Source organism: Stegostoma tigrinum, chromosome 2 (assembly GCF_030684315.1).
Source record: "Stegostoma tigrinum isolate sSteTig4 chromosome 2, sSteTig4.hap1, whole genome shotgun sequence".
Taxonomy (NCBI): Eukaryota; Metazoa; Chordata; class Chondrichthyes; order Orectolobiformes; family Stegostomatidae; genus Stegostoma; species Stegostoma tigrinum.
In genome coordinates, this window is record NC_081355.1 from 75235428 (window position 1) to 75249582 (window position 14155).

The 14155-nt window shown below is 45.5% G+C and overlaps 1 protein-coding gene across 4 annotated transcripts in view; it reads left to right on the forward strand.

The window, feature by feature from the left end:
- Positions 1–14155, forward strand: part of LOC125461085 (dynein axonemal heavy chain 11-like) — a 466228-nt gene that overhangs the window by 345430 nt on the left and 106643 nt on the right. For all 4 annotated transcript variants that reach the window (XM_059654665.1, XM_059654655.1, XM_059654658.1 and 1 more), the window contains 2 exons: positions 5215–5379; positions 7057–7197. In XM_059654665.1, the coding sequence (XP_059510648.1) occupies positions 5215–5379; positions 7057–7197 (306 nt within the window). The remainder of the gene's footprint in view (positions 1–5214; positions 5380–7056; positions 7198–14155) is intronic.

Consider the following 14155-nt stretch of genomic DNA (forward strand, 5'->3'; position numbering starts at 1 on the left):
TGAAAATTTCCTGGAAATGGATCAGAAATAGCTCTAATTCCTTTTTGGACAAGAACAATTTAAGGTTCCTTTTCCTCTATTTAATTGGTTATGTTTCTAATCATTTTCAATTTATGGGGAACGGCTTGATTGCTGCAGGAGGCAAGGCAAGAGATGGGACGAGAGGTGCTGGTTGTGCAATTCATGCATTCATTCCTGTTTAAAAACATACCTCAAAGTCATTTTGAGAAATGTTTGTTTGGTTAGGAAATAGCTGTCCTCATGCCAGCCACACTTGGTCAATTGCACTAATTAACAAATGTATTGAGGCTGCACTCTTGCTTCAAATCACCCCTCCTGCCAACCATTACAGGTGGCTCCTGGTATATGTTGTGGTGGGAAGCAGTTGGCATTTAAATCTTCATTCACCCTTTCTCCTCATTCCACTTCCAACTCTTGCACTGCTGATGTAGTTTATAAACAAGCAGTCTAAATCACAACTAAATCTGCCACCTATCCTGTGCAGGGGATTTTCTCAGTGGCTTTTTGAAAGCTAAATTGAGACTAAATTGAAGAATTTGAAGGAATTTTAGAAGCTGCCAGAGGTCTCAGTGCCATCCCGGCTCTCTATATCTCTCTTCCTTTTCTCTCTTTCTCTCTCTTCTTTCTCTTTCTCTTCTCTCTCTTTTCTTTTCTTTCTCTCTCTTTTCTTTCTCTTCACCCTCCCCCTTCCTCACCTCCTTTCTCGCCCTCTCTCTCCCCCCCACCACCTCTCATTCACCTCCCAGAGACATAGAGCTGTACAGCATTGAAGCAGACTCTTCAGTGCAACTCATCCATGCTGACCAGATATCCTGTATAAATCTAGCCCTACTTGCCAGCATTGGGCCCATATCCCCCTAAATCCTTCCTTCTCATATACCCAACCAGATGCCTTTTAAATGTTGTAATTGTACCAGCCTCCACCACTTCCTCTGGTAATTCATTCCATACACACACCACTTTCTGCATGATAAAGTTGCCCCTTGTGTCTCTTTTAAATCTTTTGTCTCTCACTATAAACCTGTGCCATCTAGTTTTGGACTCCCCGACCCTGGGAAGAAGACCTTATTCACTTACCCTGTCTATGGCCCTCATAATTTTATAAAGCTGTATAAGATAACCCCTCAGCCTCTGATACCTAAGGGAAAAAAGCCCCAACCTATTCAGTCCCACCACCCCCACCAACTACACACACCTCCTACAACCCCTCCTCACCTTTCACTAGTTTAAATCCTCCCAAGCAGCTCTAGCAAATCTCCCTACCACTATATGAGTCCCCTTCCAATTCAGGTGCAATCTGTCCTACTTATAATGGTCACTTATCTACCAGAAGAGATTCTAGTGATCCAAAAACGTGAATCCTTCTTCCCTGCACCAGCTCATCAGCAACAGCTTTCATCTGCTCAATCCTCCTGTTCTTATCCTCACTAGCTTGTGATGCCGGGAGTGATCCAGATATTATTTTCCTCAAGGATCTACTTTTTAAATTCTTGCCTAACTTCCTGTATTCTCGCCTTAGAATCTCATCCGTATCTCTTCCCATGTTGTCAGTTCCAATGTGTACAACAACTTCCTGCTGGTCCCTCTCCCCTTTGAGAATATTCTACATCCTCTCCGTTAAATCCTTGATCCTGGCACCAGGGAGGCAACACCGTTCTAATATCTCATTGTCACCTGCAGATATGACTGTCTGTGCCTCTGAATAGAGAGTCCCCTATCTCATTTGTTCGCTTGGAACCAGACATACCCCTTGTTTCATTAGAGCCAGTCTCAGTACCAGAAACCCAGCTGTCAGTGCTACATTCCTCTGAGATTGCATTGCCCCTACATTTCAAACCACAGACCTGTTTGAGATGGCGATAGCCACAGGAGACTCCTGCATTACCTGCCTTCCTCTCCTATCATTCCTGGAGGCAATCTATCTACCTGACTATCTTCAGTTTATCTCCCTTCCTGCAACCGCCATCCACCACACTCCCTAGCTCCTGAAAGTTCTTCAGCGCCTCTAACTGGCACACTAACCTGTCCATGCCATCTGAAAGGATTCGTAACCAACCACACTCCCTGCAGACATAATCATCAGTAACGTGGAAACTCTCCCTAATCTCCCACATCCTACAGGAAGACCACATCACTCTACTAAAGGCCATCTTTGCACCTTAACAATCCGCAGACCCAGAAAATACCCATTCTTACTGCTCTAAAAGCACTGCTGCAGGCTAACTTAGTAGCCATGTTATTTGTATCATCAGCCCCTACGCCTCAATGGTGGGATGTCACTGTCTTTGCTGAAGGGTGTGTTATTGATCCTCCAGCCTTTGAGCCCATACTGCTTGCCTAATTAAACAGTGAGAAGCCACTGAATGGAGATTCTTCCAAAACTTTCAATGATGTCTTAATACTGAAATTATTAAGCAAAAGTTCAGCCTTATATGTTTAAAATAGCATCCAAAATATAATTTGTAATCAGTAATTAAGGAATTAATTATTTCAAATTGTGTTACTCTGTCATTAAGGATGGAATCTGAAAGGGGTCCAAATTAACGTAGACTATGGTGAGCTGCAGACGCTGGAGTCAGAGATAATAAAGTGTGGAGATGGAGGAACACAGCAGGCCAGAAAGAAATTTTCTGAAGAAGGGTCTTGACCCAAAACATCAACTTTCCTGCTCCTCTGATGCTGCCTGGCCTGCTGTGTTCCTCCAGCTCAACAATGTGTAGACTATGATGTGGTGTGTGATAGCATTGGGCAATAAGTGCACCGAGGCCAAACTCAATGGTAAGATCATCTCACTTCATCTTCATTGATTTTCACGAACAGCATGGTGAGATTCTCACTGGGCAGCAGCGAGATGCTAATTGATTAATTTAATGCTTCAATGACACCACAATTTGTTAATATTCAGACTCCAATCTTATCAAACCCATGGAAGAGGTTTGGCATAACAAAGGAAAGGAAGCCAGAACAGGTACCTGGTGGATTCAGCTCGCCACTTGCTCTGCCATACCATGTGTTACTTGTAATAAACCGCAGCTTCACTCATGATCGATAGGCATTAGGTGAAAGCACTTCTCCTTCACTAACATGGGCTGCCTGTATCTGCCAACACATCATGACCATCCCAGTACTTCTACCATGCACTGCAGCGTGCTCTGGAAGCCCAGACTTGTATTGCAAGGTGCATCAGCAATCTTCATTGAAAGGCTGCATGGGGGATACATTGTGCACAGGGTCAGGCACCCAATGCATGGACTGGACCAGGCTACATGCCAGGATTGTCCACTTGTGTCTCAGCACTATTTCCCTTAGCGTCTGTCTACATCCCTGCCTTGCCCTACTTTGCCTTGCTGTGCCAACTGGCACATTGACACAAACAGGCAGTTTGTCTTGCTACTGAGAAAACTAGGGGTCGGACATCTTGGTGTCTGGCAGTGTTTTACAGCAATCTTGCATCTGCTCCACACGCTAGCAGCTTACCTGCTATAAGCATCTAACCAGGTGCAAAGTGAATGAGTGTTGGAGAGCAGCCCTGAGATGCAGCCTGGTCTCATCCATGAGATGGATGCCTGTCCCTATGTGTAGAGTACCATGGCAGCACCATCACAATAAAAGGTGCCAGTGCGCTCCAGACTTTAGCATTATAGTGCAGAATCATCTTGTAAATGGATCAGCGATGTGCCATAAGGCAGCAGAGAGGCTGGTATGTGTCAAATGTTGAAGTTTTCGGACCATGGGTATGCTGTCATTCTCTATGGAGTATGTCCTAAACTGTCCAAGATGAATGTCAGAAGAGAAAGCAGCAAGCTTGAGTCACCAAGTAACCACTCTAACTTTAATATCAAGTCATGTTGCCATCTAGTTTGTATCCAGCTGGTGGTAGAATTTGCCCGATGATTCATTTTGTTACCTTAAAGTGGGGACAAAAGTAATAGAAGACTTACATGTAGAAATATCAACCTTTGAAACAATGCTATTATAAATCTATATTTATAGACCATGCATTTCCATTGTTTCCTGAGGCCTACAATCTTTAAATGTTGATACAAATGGTCTCATGTTAATTACCCATCTTCTATAAAAATTGAGAGTTGCATGTGTTTTGTCGAAAGAAGCTAAAGCATTCACTGAAGCTTCAGTATTTAAGTATAATAGGTACAACAGTATTAGATGAGACAGCTAACCTTTGTAACCCTTTATTGGAATATAACTTGCCTGCCTTATTTTCATTGAGACTGCTTGATATGAACAGGCAAGGTGAACAGGTGCTTAAGATAGTTGTCAAGGAATAAGAGTTCATGGTGTAGAGGGTGACACATTATCATGGCTAGAGGATTAGTTGGCTCACATGAAACAGAGAGCAGGGATAAATGAGCCACTTATGGTTGGCGAGCTGTAACTATTGGAAAGCCACAGGGGTCAGTGCTGGAACCTCAACTACCCGCAATCTATGTAAGTTACTTGGATGAAGGAATTGTATGTGTGTTGCTAAGTTTAATGATGGCACAAAGATAAGTAGGAAATTAAATTGTGAGGAGGTCATAGAGTCCACAAAGGGATCTAGGTAGGAGAAGTGAGTGGGTAAAAAATTAGCTGATCGATTCTAATGTGGGAAAATGTGAAATCATTCACTTTGACAGGGAGAATAGAAAAGCAGTATATTATTTAAATAGAGAAAAATTGCAACACTCTGCTGTACAGAGGGATCTGAGTGTCATAGTAAAGGGCTCACACAGTGTTAATAAACAGGTACAGCTCGTCGTTGCGTGGACGGAAAGAATGTTTATCGCAAAGTTTTATTACACTTGTATGGGGCATTGGTGAGACCACATCTGACACACGGTATACAGTTTTGGTCTCCTTTCTTGAGAAAAGAAATAATAGCATTATTTGCCGTTCAGGGAGGGTTCCCTCGAGGGAGCGAGAGTGTACATGTGTGTGTGTGTGTGTGTGTGTGTGTGTGTGTGTGTGTGTGTGTGTGTGTGTGTGTGTGTGTGTGTGTGTCTAGTTTGTTATTAAAATTTAGATCATGAAAATTTGAAAAAGGGTTCTTGGTTCTTAAATTCAGCTCCTAGACAGAAGGAAGAACCAATATGGATATATTCCAACAATTTTATTTTAAAAGTAGGATCTGCTTATGGTCACTCTAAAATCCAGTTATACCAATACACTAATCATTTTGTTTCCTGTGTACAGTCCAAATTGACTAAGCAGCAGAATCATTATAAGATTGAACTGAAACGACTAGAGGATGAGCTCCTTACCCGTTTGTCTGCTGCAGAGGGCAATTTTCTTGGTGACACAGAGCTGGTGGAAAGACTAGAGACAACAAAACTAACAGCAGCAGAGATTGAGCAGAAGGTAAATCAATGACCAGTGTTTAGGGAGATTGTTACATTGCATGAGTCATATTCTAAAATCTAAAATGTTAGCATTTCTGAAATTCAGCTTTCTGCAAAATTGGAAAACTAATTATTGTAATGGTATGGAATTCTTACTGTAATAGCTAATGTCCAGAAAAGCCTCTATTCAACAACAGAAGCTATTTTTCAGAGACCTGGAAAGCATGTGGATTCAGGTAGGACATAAAATCAGAACACACAGTAGCAAATCAACAGCCTTATATAAATTCTATTGAATTTTCTAGCCAATGAAAGGGGCATCAAGAAGACTTCCTGCTTTGAATCATATTAGCCTGTGCTAAACATGATGCGGAATTCATTTGCTGGCCTTCCATACTGCTTCCTGCTACATAGCTAATGGAGGGGTCTCAGCCAACTTCATTTTAATACTTGGTTAATAAAATGTGAGGCTGGATGAACACAGCAGGCCCAGCAGCATCTCAGGAGCACAAAAGCTGATGTTTCGGGCCTAGACCCTTCATCAGAGAGGGGGATGGAGTGAGGGTTCTGGAATAAATAGGGAGAGAGGGGGAGGTGGACCGAAGATGGAGAGAAAAGAAGATAGGTGGAGAAGAGAGTATAGGTGGGGAGGTAGGGAGGGGATAGGTCAGTCCAGGGAAGACGGACAGGTCAAGGAGGTGGGATGAGGTTGGTAGGTAGGAGATGGAGGTGTGGCTTGGGGTGGGAGGAAGGGATGGGTGAGAGGAAGAACAGGTTAGGGAGGCATGGACAGGTTGGACTGGTTTTGGGATGCAGTGGGTGGAGGGGAAGAGTTGGGCTGGTTGTGTGGTGCAGTGGGGGGAGGGGACGAACTGGGCTGGTTTTGGGATGCGGTGGGGGAAGGGGAGATTTTGAAGCTGGTGAAGTCCACATTGATACCATTGGGCTGCAGGGTTCCCAAGCGGAATATGAGTTGCTGTTCCTGCAGCCTTCGGGTGGCATCATTGTGGCACTGCAGGAGGCCCATGATGGACATGTCATCTAAAGAATGGGAGGGGGAGTGGAAATGGTTTGCGACTGGGAGGTGCAGTTGTTTATTGTGAACCGAGCAGAGGTGTTCTGCAAAGCGGTCCCCAAGCCTCCGCTTGGTTTCCCCAATGTAGAGAAAGCCACACCGGGTACAGTGGATGCAGTATACCACATTGGCAGATGTGCAGGTGAACCTCTGCTTAATGTGGAAAGTCATCTTGGGGCCTGGGATAGGGGTGAGGGAGGAGGTGTGGGGGCAAGTGTAGCATTTCCTGCGGTTGCAGGGGAAGGTGCCGGGTGTGGTGGGGTTGGAGGGCAGTGTGGAGCGATCAATACTTGATATATTTTCAACTGCTTGTATTGAGTGCTGTGTTGCAGACTGCTGAATTATTTTTCTGAATTTACAAACAGAGGTAGTCTTTGAACAATCAACTCATGGCAGATAGAATGACAGCAAGGGAGAGAGATTTAGGGAGAATATTCCAGCAGTATGTAGTATCCTATCAAGGAGTATTGTTAGTTTTTAGTGGCTATTGAATTCAGAATGCTCAAGAATAACTTCTACACAATACAATTCAGTACTTCCACAAGATTAGGAGAGATGTACGATGTGAACGTACTTATAAAGGCCTGATACAGCTTTAACTGGGAATCTGTTGTTGTGCAGGTGAATGAAGCAAAGGACAACGAAATGAGGATCAATGAGGCTCGTGAGTGCTATCGGCCAGCAGCAGCACGGGCTTCACTTCTTTACTTCATCATCAATGACCTCAGGAAAATGAATCCCATTTACCAATTTTCTCTCAAGGTACGGAATAACCCATAAAATTAAATTATATACAAAATAGGAGCAGAAGTAATACATCCAGCTGCTTGAGGCTGCTCTACCATTTATCACAATCCTGGTTATTTGCATTTTGAGTTTCCATGACTGACAGTAACCCTTGAGCTTCCCGCCTAACAAGAATCTATGCACCTCTGACTTAAAACTATTTGATGACCTACCTCTACTGTCTTCTAAGACAGTAAGTTCCAAAGTCACATAATTCTCCAAAGAGATTTCTCCTCATCTTTGTCCTGAAGGGGTCACCCTTAATTTTAAAATAGTGTCCCCTAGTTCTGACCTTAACCATAAGAGGAACCTTCCTCTCCACATTCAACTTGTGAAGATCACTCAGAATCCTATACACTTCAATTAGCTCACCCCTCATTCTTCCACACCCCGGTGGATACAAACCCAACCTGTCCAACCTACTTTAATAAGGCAAACTGCCCATTATAGATGTCAATCTTGTAAACACCTTCTAAACTGACTCCAATACTCTATATCCATCCTTAAATATGGGGAGACCATACAGCCCACAATATTCAATACGTGGTCTAACTGATGCCCTGTGTAACTGTAGCATAACATCATTGCTTTTATGTTCAATTTCTCTTGTAATAAGGAACAGCATTCCTATCACATTCCTGATTACATGCTGTACCTGCATACTGAAGTTTTGTGATTCATTCACTAGGACACTTAAATCCCACTCCACTTCAGAGTTGTTCTCAGTTCTCAGGTGTAAAAGACTGTTTTTTCATTCTCCCTGCCAAAATGAGAAACTTCATATTTTCCTAAGTTATACTCTATCTGCCATATTTTTGTCCACACATTCCCATGGCCTGTTTCTTCTATCATTCTTCTTTCCATGCAACCAAGTTAACCTCTACACATGAGCTTTTATTTTGCACAATTACTTTTGAAGTGTCATCCCATCAAATTTCTTATGGAAATCCTAACTATATTATGCCTGCAGGTACACCATATTTCGCACAGAAGAAAACAGGACAGAAAACAGCGTTTACATTAAACTGGTCGTTGTTGAGTGGCGTTGTGCAACTAGCAGAGTTTTGAAAAGATGAATGTATGAGCCTATTGCTTTGACAGAGGGATTGAGTGTAATGTATTCAAACCAACTGATATAAGACTAGGATGTTAAATAAGCAGTAGAAAGGGTGCAATTTTTCTTTGTCTCAGCCTGCTTTAACCATGTTATAACATACATGTGAATAACAATTCCTGAATCTGATTTCATTGACAGTAGAATCACTGACCGTTAGGTTAAATCAAAATACACATGAACACTTGAAGATTACGTTTCAGTAGGAGCAGGATCTTTGCCCCTTGTTGCAATCTGGCGAGAGACCCTTACCTCGTGGGACAACTTGCCTCATGTTTCAGAGAATGCGGGTTGAGAGTCTGTCTGTTCAGTCACGTGAAGGCATACAGCAAAAGCCTGTGACACTGAGTACAATGTCGAATCAAGGATGACTGACAATGACAACTTAGGGGCTGTTAATATTTAGAAAGAATTCTGAATACCTAATTTTAACCAGTAGAAATATGCTACAAGCTTTGACAAAACAAACTTTATTGTGTATTGAAGACTTGAACAAAATAAGGACTAGCGGTTTAAGATTATAGTCTATTACCATAGTATGCCTACTTCGGACTCCCCCTTGGAATCCTCATACAAAACACGTCAATCGTAAAAGTTCTGTATTTCTACGGAGACCAGCTTTCCTCAGGTCAAGCTATTCTTAAAGTTACTACTTTCATTTAGAAATCATAGAGTTATACAGCGCAGAAGCAAACCATTGTTCCAATTCATCCATGCTGACCAGATATCCTAAATAAATATAGCCCCATTTTGCCAGCATTTGACCCATATACTTCTAAATCCTTCAATCCATGTGCCCACCCAGATGCCTTTTAAATGTTGTAATTATACCCATCTCTACCACATGTTCTGGCAGCTCATTCCATACACACACCACACTCTGCATGAAAAGGTTGGCACTCAGATTCCTATAAAATTTTTCCCCTCTCACCCTAAACCTATGCCCTCTAGTTTTGGACTCCCTTACCATGGGAAAAACACCTTTGTTATTCAGCTTATACATACCTCTCACGATTTTATAAACCTCTGTAACATCACCCTTCAACCTTCAACACTTCAGGGTAAAATAGCCCCAACCTTTTCACCCTCTCCCTATAGCTCAAACCCTTCAAATGCAGCAATATCCTTGTAAATCTTTTCTGAACCCTTTCATGTTGATCAGCATCTTTCTTATAGCAAGGAGACCAGAATTGAATACAGTACTCTAAAAGTGGCCTAATCAATGTCCTCTACAGCCATTCCATGACATCCCAACTACTATACTCAGTGTACTGACCAATGAAAGCAAGCATGCCAAATGCCTTCTTCACAATCCTGTCTACCTGCGGCGCCACTTTCAAGGAACTATGAAAAGGCAACCTGAGGTCTCTTTGTTCGGAAACACTCCCCAGGGCCCTACAATTAACAGTACAAGTCCTGGACAGATTTGCCTTACCAACATGCAACACTTCACATTTATCCAAATTAACTCCATCTGCCATTCCTTGGCCCATCTGATCAAGGTCCCATGAGATAACCATCTTCATTGTCCACGACACCTCCAATTTTGGTGTCGTCTGCAAACGTACTAACCGTACCTCAGGTATTCATATGCAAATAATTAATTTAAATGACAAAAAGCAGTGAACCCAGCATGAAAGGTAATGAAATGTGAGGCTGGATGAACACAGCAGGCCCAGCAGCATCTCAGGAGCACAAAAGCTGACGTTTCGGGCCTAGACCCTTTATCAGAGAGGGGGATGGGGTGAGGGTTCTAGAATAAATAGGGAGAGAGGGAGACGCAGACCGAAGATGGAGAGAAAAGAAGATAGGTGGAGAAGAGAGTATAGGTGGGGAGGTAGGGAGGGGATAGGTCAGTCCAGGGAAGACGGACAGGTCAAGGAGGTGGGATGAGGTTAGTAGGTAGGAGATGGAGGTGCGGCTTGGGGTGGGAGGAAGGGATGGGTGAGAGGAAGAACAGGTTAGGGAGGCAGAGACAGGTTGGACTGGTTTTGGGATGCAGTGGGTGGAGGGGAAGAGCTGGGCTGGTTGTGTGGTGCAGTGGGGGGAGGGGACGATCTGGGCTGGTTTTGGGATGCGGTGGGGGAAGGGGAGATTTTGAAGCTGGTGAAGTCCACATTGATACCATTGGGCCGCAGGGTTCCCAAGTGGAATATGAGTTGCTGTTCCTGCAACCTTCGGGTGGCATCATTGTGGCACTGCAGGAGGCCCATGATGGACATGTCATCTAAAGAATGGGAGGGGGAGTGGGAATGGTTTGCAACTGGGAGGTGCAGTTGTTTATTGCGAACCGAGCGGAGGTGTTCTGCAAAGCGGTCCCCAAGCCTCCGCTTGGTTTCCCCAATGTAGAGGAAGCCACACCGGGTACAGTGGATGCAGTATACCACATTGGCAGATGTGCAGGTGAACCTCTGCTTAATGTGGAAAGTCATCTTGGGGCCTGGGATAGGGGTGAGGGAGGAGGTGTGGGGGCAAGTGTAGCACTTCCTGCAGTTGCAGGGGAAGGTGCCGGGTGTGGTGGGCTTGGAGGGCAGTGTGGAGCGAATAAGGGAGTCACGGAGAGAGTGGTCTCTCCGGAAAGCAGACAGGGGTGGGGATGGAAAAATGTCTTGGGTGGTAGGGTCGGATTGTAGATGGCGGAAGTGTCGGAGGATGATGCGTTGTATCCGGAGGTTGGTGGGGTGGTGTGTGAGAACGAGGGGGATCCTCTTTGGGCGGTTGTGGCGGGGGCGGGGTGTGAGGGATGTGTTGCGGGAAATGCGGGAGACGCGGTCAAGGGCGTTCTTGACCACTGTGGGGGGAAAGTTGCGGTCCTTGAAGAACTTGAACATCTGGGATGTGCGGCAGTGGAATGCCTCATCGTGGGAGCAGATGCGGCGGAGGCGGAAGAATTGGGAATAGGGGATGGAATTTTTGCTGGAGGGTGGGTGGGAGGAGGTGTATTCTAGGTAGCTGTGGGTGTCGGTGGGCTTGAAATGGACATCAGTTACAAGGTGGTTGACTGAGATGGAGACTGAGAGATCCAGGAAGGTGAGGGATGCGCTGGAGATGGCCCAGGTGAACTGAAGGTTGGAGTGGAAGGTGTTGGTGAAGTGGATGAACTGTTCGAGCTCCTCTGGGGAGCAAGAGGCGGCGCCGATACAGTCATCAATGTAACGGAGGAAGAGGTGGGGTTTTGGGCCTGTGTAGGTGCAGAAGAGGGACTGTTCCACGTAACCTACAAAGAGGCAGGCATAGCTGGGGCCCATGTGGGTGCCCATGGCCACCTTCTTAGTCTGTAGGAAGTGGGAGGAATCGAAAGAGAAGCTGTTGAGGGTGAGGACGAGTTCAGCTAGGCGGATGAGGGTGTCGGTGGAGGGGGACTAGTCGGGCCTGCGGGACAGGAAGAAGCAGAGGGCCTTGAGGCCATCTGCATGCGGAATACAGGTGTATAGGGACTGGACGTCCATGGTGAAATTGAGGTGTTGGGGGCCAGGGAATTGGAAGTCCTGGAGGAGGTGGAGGGCGTGGGTGGTGTCATGGATGTAGGTAGGGAGTTCCTGGACCAAAGGGGAGAAAATGGAGTCCAGATAGGTAGAGATGAGTTCGGTGGGGCAGGAACAGGCTGAGACGATGGGTTGACCAGGATAGGCAGGTTTGTGGATTTTGGGAAGGAGATAGAAACGGGCCGTGCGGGGTTGGGGAACAATGAGGTTGGAGGCTGTGGGTGGGAGGTCCCCTGAGGTGATGAGGTCATGAATGGTGTTGTCCAACCCCACCACACCCGGCACCTTCCCCTGCAACCGCAGGAAATGCTACACTTGCCCCCACACCTCCTCCCTCACCCCTATCCCAGGCCCCAAGATGACTTTCCACATTAAGCAGAGGTTCACCTGCACATCTGCCAATGTGGTATACTGCATCCACTGTACCCGGTGTGGCTTCCTCTACAATGGGGAAACCAATTGGAGGCTTGGGGACCGCTTTGCAGAACACCTCCGCTCGGTTCGCAATGAACAACTGCACCTCCCAGTGGCAAACCATTTCCACTCCCCCTCCCATTCTTTAGATGACATGTCCATCATGGGCCTCCTGCAGTGCCACAATGATGCCACCCGAAGGTTGCAGGAACAGCAACTCATATTCCGCTTGGGAACCCTGCAGCCCAATGGTATCAATGTGGACTTCACCAGCTTCAAAATCTCCCCTTCCCCCACCGCATCCCAAAACCAGCCCAGATCGTCCCCTCCCCCCACTGCACCACACAACCAGCCCAGCTCTTCCCCTCCACCCACTGCATCCCAAAACCAGTCCAACCTGTCTCTGCCTCCCTAACCTGTTCTTCCTCTCACCCATCCCTTCCTCCCACCCCAAGCCGCACCTCCATCTCCTACCTACTAACCTCATCCCACCTCCTTGACCTGTCTGTCTTCCCTGGACTGACCTACCCCCTCCCTACCTCCCCATCTATACTCTCCTCTCCACCTATCTTCTTTTCTCTCCATCTTCGGTCCGCCTCCCCCTCTCTCCCTATTTATTCCAGAACCCTCACCCCATCCCCCTCTCTGATAAAGGGTCTGGGCCCGAAACGTCAGCTTTTGTGCTCCTGAGATGCTGCTTGGCCTGCTGTGTTCATCCAGCCTCACATTTCATTATCTTGGATTCTCCAGCATCTGCAGTTCCCATTATGACTGAACCCAGCATGAATCCTTGTTGCACACCACTGGTCTCACAGGCCTCCAATCCAAAAAACAACTCTCCACCACCACCTGTCTCCTACGTTCAAGCTAATTTTGTATCCAATTGACCAGCTTCCCCTGACTTCCATGTGATCTAACTTCACTAACCAGTTTTCCCTGTTGAACCTGTTGTATGCCTCGCTGAAACCCATATAGTCAGAATTCATACAACACTAGGTTATGGTCCAAAAGGTTTATTTAAAATCACAAGCTTTCAGAGCATTCCAAAACCTTTTCATTTTAAATAAATCTGTTGGGCTGTAACTTGGTTCAGAGATAGTAGGAACTGCAGACGCTGGAGAATCTGAGATAACAAGGTATAGTGCTGGATGAACACAGCATGCGAAGCAGCATCAGAGGAGCATGAAAGCTGATGTTTCGGGCCAAACCCTTTTCTGAAGAAGGATCTAGGCCTGAAACATCAGCTTTCCTGCTCCTCTGCTGCTGCTTGGCCTGCTGTGCTCATCCAGCTCTACAACTTGTTATCTCGGGCTATAAGTTGGTGTTGTGTGACTTCAGAATTTGTCCACCCCAGACCAAGACTGACATATCCACATCATGAAGTCCATATAGGCAACATCAACTACTCTGCCTTCATAAACCTTCTTTGTCACTTCTTCAAAAAGTTCAGTCTAGTTAGTGAGACACGATTATCACACACAAAGCCATCTTAAGTATTCCTAATTAGCCCTTGCCATTCCAAATGCATTCAAATGTTGTCCCTCAGAATCCCCTCCAACAACGTATCCACCACTGAAGTCAAGCTCAACAGGCTGTAGTTCTCTGGCACTTCCTTACCAACCTTTCTTTAATATTCTAATAGTCTTCCAGCACCTCACCCATAGCTGTTGATACAAGCATTTCAACAAGGGGTCTAGTAATCCCTTCCCTAGCTTCCTGAGAAGTTCTGGCATACATCTGATCAGGTCCTGGGGATTTATCAACCTTTTATGCATTTTAAGACTTCCAGCACCACCTCTTCTGTAAGATGGACACTTTTCAAGGTATCACTGTTTATTTCCCTTAGTTCTCTAGCTTCCATTTCCTTTTCCATCGTAAATACCAACAGGAGATACTTGTTTAGTATCTCATCCATCTCCCA